The sequence below is a fragment of the Leptonychotes weddellii genome, chromosome 15, assembly GCF_054177405.1.
Source record: "Leptonychotes weddellii isolate Sample4059 chromosome 15, ASM5417740v2, whole genome shotgun sequence".
Classification (NCBI taxonomy): domain Eukaryota; kingdom Metazoa; phylum Chordata; class Mammalia; order Carnivora; family Phocidae; genus Leptonychotes; species Leptonychotes weddellii.
Genome location: NC_138383.1, coordinates 37364804 through 37379264, shown reverse-complemented (window position 1 = coordinate 37379264; position 14461 = coordinate 37364804). Strand labels below are relative to the sequence as shown.

Genomic DNA, 14461 nt, shown 5'->3' with positions numbered 1-14461 from the left:
CTACCACCACCTCCCCCTCCCCACCGTGGTAGCATGCCAGGTTCTCTCACGCTCCTAAAACTTTGGCTAAGGCCGGGTGGGCAGGAGGAGGCGGGCAGGCGGGCAGGTGCCTAACTTGATTTTGTAAACGCCCACTTCAAACAAAACCTATGTGGCCCAGGACAGTGTCCCGGTGGAAGTGTCTGTGTGGCAGACGCACAAGCTCAACCCCAGATTCTACCAAAATAATTTAATTAGAAACACAGGCAAGGGAGGCCGAAAGGGCCCCTTTCCCCACCGCGAGAAGCAAACCACACCACAGGGACAAGCCCCTTCGCGACGCTCAGGCGGGACTGCTCCGTCTGGCCACCAGGGGGCGGTCCGGCGCAGGGTCCACGTGGCAGAGGTCGCGGCCTCCCGGGTGACAAAGCAAACCTGACAGAGGGGCAGGGCTGGGACACGTCAGTCGGAACTGTCCCCATCTGAGCCGCTGTCCGGGGTGGGCGAGAGCAGGGGTCTCCGGCGGGAGCGCTTGACCCGGCGGGGGGGCATCAGCAGCCTCCGCTTCAGCACAGCTGCGGGCAGGGTGGGGACCGGTCAGAGAATGGCAGCGAGGCCAGGGAGGGCCAGGGCTGGGCTGGGTGGGTAAGGAGGGTAACTGCTCACCAGCCACCGTGTCCTGGCTGTCCGCTGTGGGCTCCCAGTAAATGCTCTCCCCGCGTCGGAAGTTTCGGTGCAGCCGAGTGCAGAGCGTGGCCAGAGTGAGCAGCACTAACAGGAAGGTCAGGGCCATGGCAGCCCAAGCAGCCTCCTCCGTGCGCGGGGTGGGGCCCCGGGCCACCCGCGGAGGCACGGGAGGCGCCGCTGCCCGAGGGGCTGGGGAAGCCTCCGCTGGACAGGTGCAGCCCCCTGGGCTGCTTTGCCCTTTGGACACTTGAGCCTCCAGCCTGGAGCTGGCATTGCCTCCAAGCCCCTCAGGCAGCAAGCGGAGAGTGGGCACAGGTGGCGCATCACCCCCCTTACCCCGAGCTGCCAACATGGGCTGCCTGGCCTCCAAGCTCCGAGGGGAAGCAGAGGGGAACCTCAGGCCCGAGGGGGTGGGCTGGAGACCCAGGGCAGCCCGCAGCCCACGCCTCTTGGCACCGCCAGGAGGGAGGGGCCTGGACCCCCTAGTTGCCTCCTCTGCACCGGGGGGCCGCCAGCTCCGCAGAGTAAAGGCCAAGGCTGGAGCCTTTGGGGAGAGAGAGAGGAGTCACCCTTTCCCTGCCCAGATAGCCCAATGACCCCACCACCAACCAAGCCCAGCACCCCTCACCTGCACACACCCTCTCCAGCACAGCCTCCCTCTACCTGGCCTTGGCACCAAGGACCCAGAAAGGCCATCAGAGCAGAGCCATGCCTTCTCCTTCCTCTGTCTCCACCGCCGCCTCCTCTTCAGCAGGTGGGCAGCCCAGGCCGGCTCTATCCACGCCATCTCCAGCACCACCCCCCATGCTGCCAGCACCAGGGGCTAGGAAAGGGGAGCTAAGATGAAGGTGGGGAGCAAGTAGGAAGAAGTCCCCGAGTTTTCCTTCCCCTGCACACGGGGCTACCTCCTCTGCCGGAGCCAGACAGCCACCTTTCATCAACCACTTACCCGCTCCTGAGTAAGGCTAGAGTCAGGGGCCAGCGAGGGCTGGGCCACACAAACGCGGGCCAGGAGGGCAAGCTGGAGCTTCAGCCAGGGGTGCACGCAGGGGTGGTACAGGAAGCTGACATCCTCGGCCTAGAGAAAAAAGCATGGAGATGTCACGCCAGGCCCAGGGCGCTGAGAATCCCAAGGCCTCCCATCCTGGGGGGCCAGCTTAAAGGGATTCCCGGGGTGGCCAGATGACCCATCTTCAGGACTCAGGAAAGGACAAAGAGCCCTGGGTGCTGGCGGGCATACCCTTCTGCCTCTGAGTGTTCCTCTCACCCCTCCTCTCCATCAGGTGCCACCCCTCAAAGCTCACAGTTAACACTGTCGGACCCCACTCTTCAGCTGTATTTCTCTGCACCTGCAATAGCGGCTCCACAGATCCCCAGTCCAGACTGGAAGCAACCCCCACAGGGACACCAGACCTTCTATTTACTGACTCTATCTATATATTCAATCTCCCCCCAAACATCCAAATACAGGGCGCTCAGGCAGCAGGTACACAATCCCACGATGGAAACACTTCATCAATTATTAATTATTCTTTGACTGAGCTGACCTGATGCTCAGCACTGTGCCAGATGCTATAGGAGATGCCAAAAGACAACTCCTGGACTCTGCTTGCAGGGAATGTAAAGGAAACTCAGGGCAATAGAACTAATGCAAATGAAAGAGCAAACTAATGCACATGAAAGAGCAAACTAATAAAACTCAAAGTGACTAGTTGCTCAATTATAAGAGCTAAGTTGTAAGCATTACACGAATTTGGAGAAGGTGATGAGTAAGGGCTGGCGTGATCAGGCAAGAAAGCTGACTGGGCTTTGGAGGTGGATGGGATGGATGGCAGGAGGGCAGGGAGCTGCCCACTTCAGCTTCAGGTCAGGATAGGCCCAGTGTGGAGAATAAGCAGCAGCAAAGGTACAGCAATGGGAATGAGCCTGGAACTCACATGTGTGGTGAGCAGACCAACACAACTAGAGAGGAACCAAAGATTTGGGGAGGTCAGATTAGGTTTATTTAAGCAGGGCCTGAAAAAGCTGGGGGTGGGGGTGGGGAGAGGCATCAGATGGGTATGACCATGATAAGATGAGAATAAAGAGCCACTGAAGATTTCTGAACAGTGGAATGATTTAATGAAAGGGTGTTTGAGGGAAGGAATCAGGTAGGTGGCATGAGGTTTCTTGGCCTGGAGCTACTACAAGGTTCAAAAGATGTTTTGGCTCATCTCGGTTAAACATCTGCCTTCAGCTCAGGTCGTGATCCCAGAATCTGTGGGACCCGCATCCATATCCGAGCCTGCATCCATCAGGGCTCCCTGCTCAGTGGGAAGCCTGCTTCTCCCTCTCCCTTTGCCCCTCTCCCACGCCCCTCCCCCCCACGCTCTTGCTCCCTCCCTCTCTCCCTCAAATAAAATCTTAAAAAAAAAAAAAAAGGGGGTTAGATGTTTCGAAAGGAAAACCCAAAGGGACAGGGAAGCTAACTGACCACTAGCAACGAAAACAGAGGCGGCCATGCAAGGCGAACCCACCGTTTGGTGCCTGGTAACCTCGGGCACACTCTACCTCATACAGCTTCCTACTCCCCCCAGGTGCTATCACACACAGCTCGTTTAGTCCTCGGGAGCAGGGACGTTATTAATATCCCCTTAAGGAAACTGGGGCCCAGAGAAGTCAGGAGCCGTCCCACAGTCACACAGCAGAGTTGGGGCAAGGGTTGTTTTTTGGGTCAGAGTTGCCCTTGCAGCCTCCTGCCTACGGGCAGACAGCTACCCGACAGCATTCCTGACGCAGCACCGACAGGGCAGGGGCCCGCGGCTCCCCGTCCTGGGCCCGAGAGCACTGTCTCCTCCCGAGGGAAGTGGTGGAGAATGGAGCTGGAGAGCAGAAACCGCGGAGAACGCCTGCCAGGAGCTCGCGCCTTCCCACCGAGGACGGCCCCCGCCTTGCACTTACCGGCCATCGGCTCCTCCGCGCGTAAGTCACTCTGGGCGACACCTATGCATGGGGGGAAAAGAGGGCTTAGAGCAGCTGGGGGGACTCCGTGCGGGGCGGGGGGGCAGCAGGCCCCACACCACCGGCCGGGAGGGAGTCGTTGGCGACCGACGGCCAGAGGAACCGGCAGAGGTCCTCAGAGCGTGACTGTGGAGGGCGCCGCGAGGCCAGAGCGGGGCTGGGCTGCTCCTTCACACCCCTCTCTCCCACCCCCCCGCCAGGCTCCCACCTGCGGGGGCAGAGGCCACAGGCCCTCGGGACAACCGGCTCCCGCTTCCTCCTCCGGCTCAGCCACCACCTGGGGGTCCAAGGCACAGAAGAGCTGTGGCACTGGGCTCGGCGGGGGCCCTGCCCTCTCCCTCCCAGGCCCAGCCCGCCAGGGGAGGGCTCCTAGTCCCCTGTCCACGCGCCACTCCTTCCAGGACGAACTTTCGGCAAAGCGCTTTGAGATCCCAGGCCGAAGCCTGCTCGGGAGCGGGTCGCCTTACCTCACTGGGACCTAGGAGCCCCGCAAGGGCTGCCAGGAGAAGTAGCTGGGGCGAAGGCGGAGGTGGCGCCATCCCGGCCCGCCCGGGGATCCGCCCGCCGCCCCGCAAGCCAGGGAGCGCGCGCCCCTGCGTCGCCCCCCGCGCCGCCCGTGTGCCCACGTAGACCCCGGGCGAGCGCGCGCGCGCCGTCCCGCCCCCCCACCCCCACCCCCAGACCGCGCGCCCCGACGCCCCAGGACCGCGCGCCCCCCGCCTCGCCCCGCCCCCGCAGCTGCGTACTGCTCTCGCCCCGCCTCCGCCCCGCCCCAATGCCTGCCGACAACCGCGGACCCTGCGCGCACGCGTCCTAAACTCGAAGCCGGAAAAGTTTCGCGCAGGAGCCCGGCCCCAGTGCACCGCGCTGCAGGACAGGCGGGGATCCCTCCTTCGCCCGCGCTTTCGTCCCAGCGCGTCTCCGCGGCCTGCAGAGCGCAGCTGCAGTGCCTGGGTGGGATCATGGAGCGGGGCGAAGGGCGGGAAATGGGATCCCAGTGGACCGAGTAGCCCCGGAGGGAAGACCGGTACGCTCCTCCGGCAAACCCGCTTCAGACACGTGTGACCTGCAGCTAGAAGAGGGGCAGAATCAAGAAGTCCGAGCTGCGGAAGGAAGAGGGTCCCCACTCTAGAGCTTCACCTTCAGTCCATCTCACCCGTGCCCTCGCAAATAGGGCCCGAACCCAGAGGAGCTTCGGAGGGTCTCAGGCCTCTACCATCCCCAGGCCCAGAACTCCCAGGAAGCCGAAGCCGGGTCTGGGCTGCTTTGCTCCCCCACGCCCGCCTCCGCTCTTGTCGTTGTTTGTTCAGCGATAGCCGGCGTGTGCTCAGGGAGACATTTGTCACCGTGAGGTGGAGGAGTCACAGGCTTCGCCCCCAGCAGGGAGCGCTGGCCGGACCTCCCCTGCAGGGCGGGGGGGGGGGGGGCGGCTCTGTTACCCTCTTTCCAGTGCCCTTCTCCTTGGCCCGGCTCAGGATTTTGAGGAAATACGGGAACGTGTGTGGAGGGCGAAGGTTGAGATGCCCAGCCTCAAACTTCGAAATAGAGCGAAAGTGGGTTATTTCGAAATAGAGCAAGAACGTGACTTACAAGGGGGTTACTTACCCATCCCTCCCTCGTTCCCCTGTAATTGCCAGCTACTGAAGTGATGAAGGGACTGCAACCTAGCCCCTGCCACAGCCCCATCGCAGGGTGACAGGCATCCCCCTAGCAGCGCGCCTGACTGCATCTTTTCCCCCAGTTTGGGGCTGTTGCTTCTGGGGAAGTCTTTCTCAGGGAGCGGTGTTGAGGATTTCCATGAGCTGAAGCCCCTCCTGGGAGCCCCATGCGCCGGGGGGGATCCGGACGGTACGCTGATGCAGGCCAGGGAACGAGCAGCCCCCGGCAGCAAACCCGCTGTAGGGCGGGACGCCGGCCAAGCCCCCGCTGGCCGGGAGACGGACCCCCCGCCGGGCCGGGCTCTAGCGCAGTTGAGGGTGCCCGCAGGGCCGAGACAAACACCGAGGTCAGAGAGCGCGGCCGAGCCTGGGGAGGGAGGAGCGGCTAGTGGCTCCGGCTGCAGCTGCAGCGGCCCCGCGGGAGCCCGAGAGCCCAAGCCCGGAGCTGTGGTTTATTCACTTCCTTTTGCTACTTCTCAGCTGCGGCCCCTGAGGGCGCAGCGACTCAGGGTCTCCCCGCGCAGCTACACACCAAGCGGGGCCGAGGGGAGGGGTCGGCGGGGACTCTGATGCTTATCCCCGTGCCCCGATCCGAGTCTCCCCACTCTGTGCCGCCAACACCCCACTCCTCAGCTCGCTGCCCTCCCCACTCCCTTCCGGCTCGCTGGCGCGTCCTCGCTCCCTTTTTGTGGCCTAGGCTCCTTTCACCTTCTGCTCCGGCTTGTCGCAATCGCTGTACAAAGGGCCTGGGGCGGGATTGGGGTGGGGGGAGGCGGGCGAGGGGAGCCGGGCCCGAACTGGCTGCCTCTGCGGGGCCACGGCCAATCCCGAGCGCCCACCGCCCACCCCACCCCCGCGCAGGAGAGCCCTGGGCAGCTCCGCCCGCAGAGCCGGGAGCTCTCCTACCTCGCCATGCCGCCGTGGGGCGCCGCTCTCGCCCTGCTCCTGGCCGCGCTCGCCCTGCTTGGCCTGCTGGCCCCGCGGCTGCGGCGCGCCGTCGGAGCGAGGACTCTGCCGGGGGCCCGCGGCCAGGACCACGAAGAGGAGGCGGACGGCGGAGGCGCCGCGGCCCCGTTCAGCGACGGGCGGGAGCCGCTGCCTGGCGGGTGCAGGCTCATCTGTAAACCGTCGGCGCTGGCCCAGTGCCTGCTGAGCGCCTTGCGACGCTCGACTGCGCTGGAGCCGCGCCCGCGCTCCTGGCTCTCCGGGCCCCACCTGCAGACCCTCTGCCACTTCGTGCTGCCGGTAGGGCCGGGGCCTGAACTGGCCCGGGAGTACCTGCAGTTAGCGGACGACGGGCTGGTGGCCCTGGACTGGGTCGTGGGACCTTGTCCCCGGGGCCGGCGGGTCACCAACGCCGGGGGCCTCCCCGCGGTGCTGCTGGTGATCCCCAGTGCATGGGGGCGCCTCACTCGCAACGTGCTCGGCCTCTGCCTGCTCGCCCTGGAGCGCGGCTACTACCCGGTCATCTTCCACCGCCGCGGCCACCACGGCTGCCCGCTGGTCAGCCCCCGGCTGCAGCCTTTCGGGGACCCGTCCGACCTCAAAGAGGCGGTCACTTACATCCGCTTCCGACACCCGGCGGCCCCTCTGTTCGCGGTGAGCGAGGGCTCGGGCTCGGCGCTTCTGCTGTCCTACCTGGGCGAGTGCGGCTCCTCCAGCTATGTGACCGGCGCTGCCTGCATCTCGCCCGTGCTGCGCTGCCGCGAGTGGTTTGAGGCCGGCCTGCCCTGGCCCTACGAGCGGGGCTTTCTGCTCCACCAGAAGGTGGCCCTCAGCAGGTGGGTAACGGAGGCCGCAGGCCGGCAAGAGGGAAATAGGGATCTTGGGCTGACGAAGAAACGGCCCTGCCTGGAATCGAATCACATAGGTTTAGGGCAATTTGGACAAAGTTCTCTTCACACACTTTCTGAGGCTGTCCAAACCCTCCAGTCTAGACAGAACCAGGGAAACACGTTTAAAAGCTATGGACGGACTTAACATCACTATGCTGGAACAGGGACTCCTGCCATGGGGCCCCATGGCCTCAGGTTCGCCCCAGGCTGTCCCAGCAACCTGAGCACGTGCCCCACCTGTAAGCAGAGGCAGCACCAGACAAGTTTACCACTTAACCCACAGCTTGTCAAATCAGCAAAGAGGGTTCTGGAAGCAATTGCAACTGATTGTCTGTCCAGAATGTTTCCTTATAGCGTCTGAGCCTGGAGGTGACAGGAATCAGAAATTTGGTGGTATGTGATTTATTAACATTTTCTGGACCCCACAAAGGTTTTTGCATATTCCTCTATATTGATCCAAAAATGTAAAGAATATGTCAACATACTTTTTAAAAAATCTCCAAAAGGAGGGTGCCTGGGTGGCTCAGTTGGTTAAGCGACTGCCTTCGGCTCAGGTCATGATCCTGGAGTCCCTGGATCGAGTCCCGCATCGGGCTCCCTGCTCGGCAGGGAGTTTGCTTCTCCCTCTCCCACTCCCCGTTTGTGTTCCCTCTCTCGCTGTGTCTTTCTCTGTCAAATAAATAAATAAAATCTTTAAAAAAAAAAAAAAAAAATCTCCAAAAGGAGAGCAATCCACCATTAGGTTGACAGGTGAGGCTTTGGCACTGAAGAGGCCTGAACGACCATTCCCACAGCAAATGACCAGGCCTCAGCTTGCACTGTTGCCTTCCTAGGAGGTGGCAAAATGAGGTCAAAGACATTCAAGCAGAAAGTGTGGTGAGGCAGAAAGACCTGGGATGTACAGTCAGACCCACATTAGTTCAAATCCTAGCACTAGGTAGGTGCTCAAAAAATGGTAGCAATTGTGATTTCTCTTTTTCTCCTTGCCCCATTTTGTTCTGAGAAGGTCAAACCCTGAGCTCAACAATGGCCCGAAGTGTTGTCACAGCAGAGCAGTCCAAGGCAAGGCGTTCTCATATGGCTTAATTGCCAGTTTCCATCCCCAAATGATCGTGTGTCTCCCCGCCCCGCCCCCGCCCAGTGCTGACTCGAGGCACCGGCTGACGGATAAGGTGAGGGAAGTGGAGAGGAAATCCAGACCTTTAGGGTCTGTCCTGCCCATGGAAGTTTAGGATGGAAAACTCAGGGCAAGCCTCTTTGAATGTTTGCCAGAGACACACATCCAAATGCAACTGGCTAAGTCTGGATTGGTCCACCCAAAGCACTGAGCTGCCCATCCTAGCCTTCGTGTCAGGGTGCCAGGCTCTCTCCATGGAGGTTGAAACAGCAAAAATGTCCCTCTTCCCCAGAGCAGTGGTTCTCAGGCTCCCATGTGGGAACTTACCCTCCTGGCTACTTCCTCTGCCGCTCAGCCCTCTCTAGGAATACCCGTATCACTGCTCAAGGTTTGCCATTATCTGGGCAGCATGTTAACCTTTAAATATCAGACTAATATAACCTGAAGTAAAATGTTAATGATGGGGGGGATGTCACTTGAATAGTCTGAGCCAGGGAGTTCTAGGAGGGGTTCAGGAGGTGATGGTTCAAAGCAGGTTGCCTAGAAGGTCGGGAGTTGAGGTCAGGAGGAGAGCTGTCACTATGGATCAGCCACTGTGAAGTCATTTGCTGCCCCAGGGCTAGGCAGGTTAATGCCCTGAATGCCAGCCCATGTTGCCAGACCTTTCCATTTCCCAAGAGATCCCAAATATCTGCAGTGTATGTGAACTCTCCTGGTTTTAAATGATGACAGTTGGGTGCCTGGCCCGCTCAGTCCGTAGAGCATGTGACTCTTGATCTCAGGGTTGCTGTCCCTCCTTTGGGCATTGAGTTCACTTAAAAAGATAAAATCTTTTTTTTTTTTTAAAGATTTTATTTATTTGACAGAGAGAGACACAGTGAGAGAGGGAACACAGCAGGAGGAGAGGGAGAGGGAGAAGCAGGCTTCCCGCCGAGCAGGGAGCCCGATGAGGGGCTCGATCCCAGGACCCTGGGATCATGACCTGAGCTGAAGGCAGACGCTTAACCACTGAGCCACCCAGGCGCCCCAAGATAAAATCTTTAAATGATGACAATGAAATGGAAGTTTAGTATCATACGGCCAAAGGATGCTTCTGTGGCCAGAATCTGGCCTGCGGCCTGCCCCTCTGGAGCTCCTGCTGTCGATCCATTTTCTCATTCTTCCCTCTCTCTCCTACCTTCCCTGTTCCGCGTCGTGCTGCCAGGTACGTCTCGGCCCTGCAGGACACCGTGGACACCCACAGACTGTTCAGGAGCCGCTCCCTGCGCGAGTTTGAGGAGACCCTTTTCTGCCACACCAAGAGTTTCCCCATCAGCTGGGACACCTACTGGGACCACAACGACCCCCTCCGGGATGTGGACGAGGCCGCCGTGCCTGTTCTGTGTATCTCTAGCGCTGACGACCCTGTGTGCGGGCCCCCGGACCACTTTCTGCCCACGGAACTGTTTCACAACAACCCCTACTTCTTCCTCCTGCTCAGTCACCACGGAGGCCACTGCGGCTTCCTGCGCCAGGAGCCCTTGCCAGCCTGGAGCCATGAGGTCATCTTGGAGTACTTCCGGGCCTTGACTGAGTTCTTCCGGACGGAAGAGAGGATGAAAGGGCTGAGCAGGCACCGAGCTTCGTTCCTGGGGGGCCGGCGTCGCTGGGGCACCCTGCAGAAGAGGGAGGCCTCTCCCTCTTCCAATCTGGAGGAGATCTTTAGCTGGAAGCGATCGTATACGAGGTGAGACCTGGCCCAAGAACAGAGCTGGGCATGCCAGAGTCCTGAAAAGGCCGTGAGGACGGAAGGGGGCCTGCAGTTGGAGGCCTTTGCCTCTGATTCAGCCCCCCTCTCCTAGACTGGTCTGTGGAAAGAGATGGAACTTCCAGCAAGCTGGTGCTCACTTTACCCTGAGAACACTCCTGCCCCAGGCTTTGCTCAACACATTCCAGCTCTTCCTGGTCCGCAACTGGGCTGTCACTGTGACGCTCTCCAGTCACCGACCTCCTAAGCCAAAGAATAGCACCCTTTGAGTCTAAGGACTCAGGAGAAAATGCTCCGTCCCTAGCGAGGACTCTAGAGAAAATGGGTGTATGTGCGTCATCGGGAAGCTCTGCCCCACATAAATAATCAGCCCTCCGACCCTGATTCTGGAGCTGGAGCCACTCAATGTCATGAGGACAGGATGTTTGTGTCTCAGTCCCACTTCCTTCATTCGGTTCTGTGGTTGTGGCACTCTGCTGACTTCATGCTGTGGCCGCCGTGGAAGCGGCCTCCTAGAGCCACGGGGCTGCGTCAGTCTTGCGTGAGTGTGGGAAAGGCGGCCGAGGCAGTTAAGTGCGGTGCCGAGGCTGGGCTGGTGAGGACCGCAAGGTACAGAGAGTGTGTGTCCGTCGTCTGGAAGGCTGAGGTCCGGTCTTCCAGACCAGTCCTGCGGGTCTCCGTTGGGCTGATCTGGGGCTTCAGACTAGGGCTTCAAGCCTAGGGAGATCTTCAGGATGATTTTAGGAAGAGGGAGTTCTTGCACACAGGGTCCGCCAGCCTCTGGGGCACTCTGGCTGCTCCCTCCATTGCCGTTCCTGGATATTACTCCAGAAAGTCCTAACCAGGGCTGGTTTTCTTCTGCCGTGCAGGCTTCTCCTAGGTGGTGAAGAGTATAAACCTGCTATCCTTGGTGTTTTCTGGGTTGTTGCCCTCTTTTCTGACACTACTTCTAGCCACTTCCTTTCCAGAGCCTGGAGAGACATCTGGGACCAGAGAAAACAAAAGTTGCAAGAGGTTGGCAAACGCTTAATCAGTGACTTATGAATATTTCACATTACCACGCTTTTTCTGCTCAATTTATTCAAAAGGCCATCCGTGTCGATGTAGAAAAAGCTTCTTCCTGGATCTGGCCACTCAGGGGCTGGTTTTATGGTGTTTGGTTTTGTGAGGAATAATGCTGAAGATCAGAGTAAAGCAAAGCATGGCACGAATTGATCCCCACATCCTGGTTTGAATTAGGCCATTAAACATTATCATAGGACATCTAGTTCTAGGTGTTGCTACGAAGTTTTAATTTGTCATCAAGAAAGAACACACCTGTTATAACAGGAAGCTCCCTCCTGGCCTCACAAACAGCAAACCAATTTTAAAGAGGAGAGATGTTATCAAAAGCCATGTCCTGTGGCTCGGTATGAGGAATTCCAGGGGCCATAATTTCAGGTTTGGATAATCTTAGTCCAGCCGTGTTCTAGATCAAATAAGCAGAAACTAGGGCGCCTGGGTGGCTCAGTGGTTAAGCATCTGCCTTCGGCTCAGGTCATGATCCCAGGGTGCTGGGATCGAGCCCCGCATCAGGCTCCCTGCTCCGTGGGAAGCCTGCTTCTCCCTCTCCCACTCTCCCTGCTTGTGTTCCCTCTCTAGCTGTGTCTCTCTCTGTCAAATAAATAAATAAAATAGGAAGAAACTCTGAACTATCCCAGAATCTCACCTGAGATGCAGACAATGCTCAATTATATCTAAGGCACATTATCCTGTCATGAAAAAAATCACTTCCCTCCTTCCTCATTTCTTGCTCCCCCTCCTCCATGGTCCCCATCCGACATTCTTTCACCCTTTCTGAGCAGGAGAAATAATGAGGAACTGAAATCTAAAGAAGCCATTCTACTGCTCGTTTACAGCATCCATCTATCTAGGGGCTTGCTGAGGAAGAATTACTAACGTCTGGCCACCCCACTCCCCCCAGCATCTGGTACAGTAGGGATTTCAGTTAATTAGGGTGCTGCAGTTCCCCGCCCCCCACCATGCGGGACCCCAGGATCATTCAGAACTGACCGCAAAATGGGGGCAGCCCAGTGGGTTTTAAACTGTCGGGCTTACGAGGCCCCGAGGGCTGAGCTCTGGATTATTTCTCTAGGCCGGATACCTTGGGACTCTGGTTCTTTAAGGTAAAAGCTTTTGGAGAAATTGTGAGTGGTTTTCTTTTCCTTTTTATAAGAAAGCCAAGCTTGCAGGGGTGGGGTGGGGGTATATACATGTAACATTTTTCTTTCAGCGACAGCCCAGGCTTCATTCATTCCCTTGGACCCACAGCCCTAATACAGAGACTCTTAAGTATTTCTCCTCCATGTCCCCTGTGCCACATGTGCTTATAACCTATCTCAGGAAGCCACTTCTTTTTTTTTTTTTTAAGATTTTATTTATTTATTCATGAGAGACAGAGAGAGAGGGAGAAGCAGGCTCCCAAGGAGCAGGGAGCCCAATGCGGGACTCGATCCCAGGACCCTGGGATCATGACCTGAGCCGAAGGCAGACGCTTAACCGTCTGAGCCACCCAGGCGCCCAGGAAGCCACTTCTTTCTCATCTTTCCATCACTGTTTTTTCAGCAAATTCTGCCAAAAATGTGCAGTTCCTGTTCAAGCAGGTTTGGGTGACCCTGAACTTCAGTCTAACACTGAAGGAATCGCCCATATTGGCTCTGTTTTGGTGAACAGCTAATCATACGAAACCAGCTGGAAGAAACCCAGGCACACTATTCTGAGACAATATGTGACCCTTGAACAAAATCCCAAGTTATGAGTTTGAGGAAACAAGAAACAAACAACAAAATAAAACTAAGACAACCCAAAGAAGTACCACTGAGTTGGTTTTCCAGGTCTCGAGTCTTAAGCGATCCTCGCAGGCCTCATTCACTTGCTTGCCTTCCTTTTGGTCTCTTCATTATTTATAACCACCTTCAAGTGGTAAGAGAAAACAACAACTCCCCAAACACAATGGTTTAGAGGAGGTATGATCTCAGAAGTAGATGGAGTCCTGTCTCCTCCCATTGGATCAGAATGCAGGAAGCAAAGGACTGCTTCTGAAGGCTTCTGATCTCGGAGACCTAAGACTGTGCTTGCTATGACTTAATTCTCTTAGAGAGTTAGTATTTTATGTTCTTTATACATAGGTTTCTAGGGTATCTTGGCCAGAGATGATGGTATGTAGAAGAAAGCACCAAATCTTCACTTTGAGGAGTTATCATCTCTGTTTTGAGTGAAGGTATCCGTTTTGAGTACTGTTAAAAAAGAGGCCTTGACACAGGAAGTATCAGCTTGGCTTTATAGACAACCTCAAAATTACCCCCGAGTCAGAAGCTCCTCTCTACTTATCTTCCACCCAGACCACAGATCTTTCATCAGTCAGCCACCCTTGGTATCTTCCTTTAGAAATGAACTTTAGCATGGATTCCTCTCCCTGCTTAAACAAGCAGATACAATTGGCCACTTGGGTAGAACTTGGTAACAATGCCAGTAAGGATCTGTGATTCCCTAGCCAAGCCACAAAGGATGGCATCAGAAATCTTCCCTAGTTCTTACCATTGGCAGAGACGAGACTAAGTTATACACAGGGAGTGCCCAGAGATGGAATGAACACCTCAGGAATTCTCACGTCACTGGTGGGACATGTAAGCTAGACTCCTGTTTGGGGACATATGCCAAGAAATAAGGGTGTCCTAAATGAGTTTTCTTTTTTTTTTTTTAAAGTAAGCTCTATGCCCAGCGTGGGGCTTGAACTAACAGCCCTGAGATCAGGAGTCGCATACTCTACCGACTGAGCCAGCCAGGCGCCCCAAGATTGGATAGAAGGTCTCTCGTCATCTGGGAGTCAGTGAACTGAAATAATGCGAATGAGCTCGGTGGGTTGTAAAGACTTTTGGTTGGCTTGAGAATCAAGATCACAGACCTGATACAGATTCTGGGAGTTGGGAGATGACATAAAGATTTTAATGAAAATAACCTTGCCAAAGTGACCAGAGGATGTTTTAAAGTGTCCAGGAAGAACTAAGTTTGAAGGAAAAGTGGAATTTCATTAAAACAAAGACACTAACACTAATCAAAATTTAATGTCTCTAGCCCCTCTGCCTCCAGCCTTCCTGTATAATGATAATGAGGTAATACCCTAGTACTTATCACTAGTGTGGTTGAACAAAAACTTCTCTCCAACTTGTTTGCTTCTGAATAATAAATTGCAGTCTCCCTGCAACGATGGAATGTCATTATTTTTTAAATCTCCAGAAACAAAGGCACTGTTTGTCTTCTGAAGTCCTCTGTGTACTGAGCCATACATGCTTACCGACCTGCAGGGTTAACAGAGCCTCCCTGCACATTCTGTATTCACTGGCTGTTGCTTCACTTCTGTACATCTAGCTTTGTGTCTCCTGACACTAACCAGTGGCAG

At 56.6% G+C, this 14461-nt stretch overlaps 2 protein-coding genes and 1 non-coding gene across 8 annotated transcripts; 1 reads left to right on the top strand and 2 right to left on the bottom strand.

The window, feature by feature from the left end:
* Positions 1-214: 214 nt before the first annotated feature.
* On the bottom strand, positions 215-4333 carry TP53I13 (tumor protein p53 inducible protein 13). Of its 3 annotated transcripts, XM_006740898.3 has the most exons (7): positions 4134-4332; positions 3875-3943; positions 3607-3648; positions 1616-1744; positions 1295-1489; positions 646-1210; positions 215-554 (listed from the first exon to the last, which is right to left on the bottom strand). In XM_006740898.3, the coding sequence occupies exons 1-7, from the start codon at positions 4203-4205 to the stop codon at positions 442-444; spliced, it is 1185 nt and encodes a 394-aa protein (XP_006740961.1). In that variant the 5' UTR covers positions 4206-4332; the 3' UTR covers positions 215-441. The 3 variants fall into 3 exon arrangements, with proteins under 3 accessions (XP_006740961.1, XP_030892074.1, XP_081661627.1); XM_031036214.2 differs by lacking the exon at positions 3875-3943 and having other exon boundaries at positions 4134-4333; XM_081805501.1 differs by lacking the exons at positions 3607-3648; positions 3875-3943; positions 4134-4332 and having other exon boundaries at positions 1295-1503; positions 1616-1745.
* A 112-nt stretch (positions 4334-4445) lies between these two features.
* ABHD15 (abhydrolase domain containing 15) lies at positions 4446-14266 on the top strand. 4 transcript variants are annotated; one of them, XM_081805500.1, is made up of 3 exons: positions 4446-7105; positions 9481-10002; positions 13768-14266. In XM_081805500.1, the coding sequence occupies exons 1-3, from the start codon at positions 6237-6239 to the stop codon at positions 13793-13795; spliced, it is 1419 nt and encodes a 472-aa protein (XP_081661626.1). In that variant the 5' UTR covers positions 4446-6236; the 3' UTR covers positions 13796-14266. The 4 variants fall into 4 exon arrangements, 2 of the variants coding, with proteins under 2 accessions (XP_081661626.1, XP_006740962.1); XR_004078069.2 differs by having other exon boundaries at positions 4447-7105; positions 9481-10564; XR_014140589.1 differs by having other exon boundaries at positions 4447-7105; positions 9481-10632.
* TRNAR-CCU (transfer RNA arginine (anticodon CCU)) lies at positions 13777-13849 on the bottom strand. The gene has a single exon. It is a non-coding gene; the product is annotated as a tRNA-Arg (tRNA).
* Positions 14267-14461: the final 195 nt, after the last annotated feature.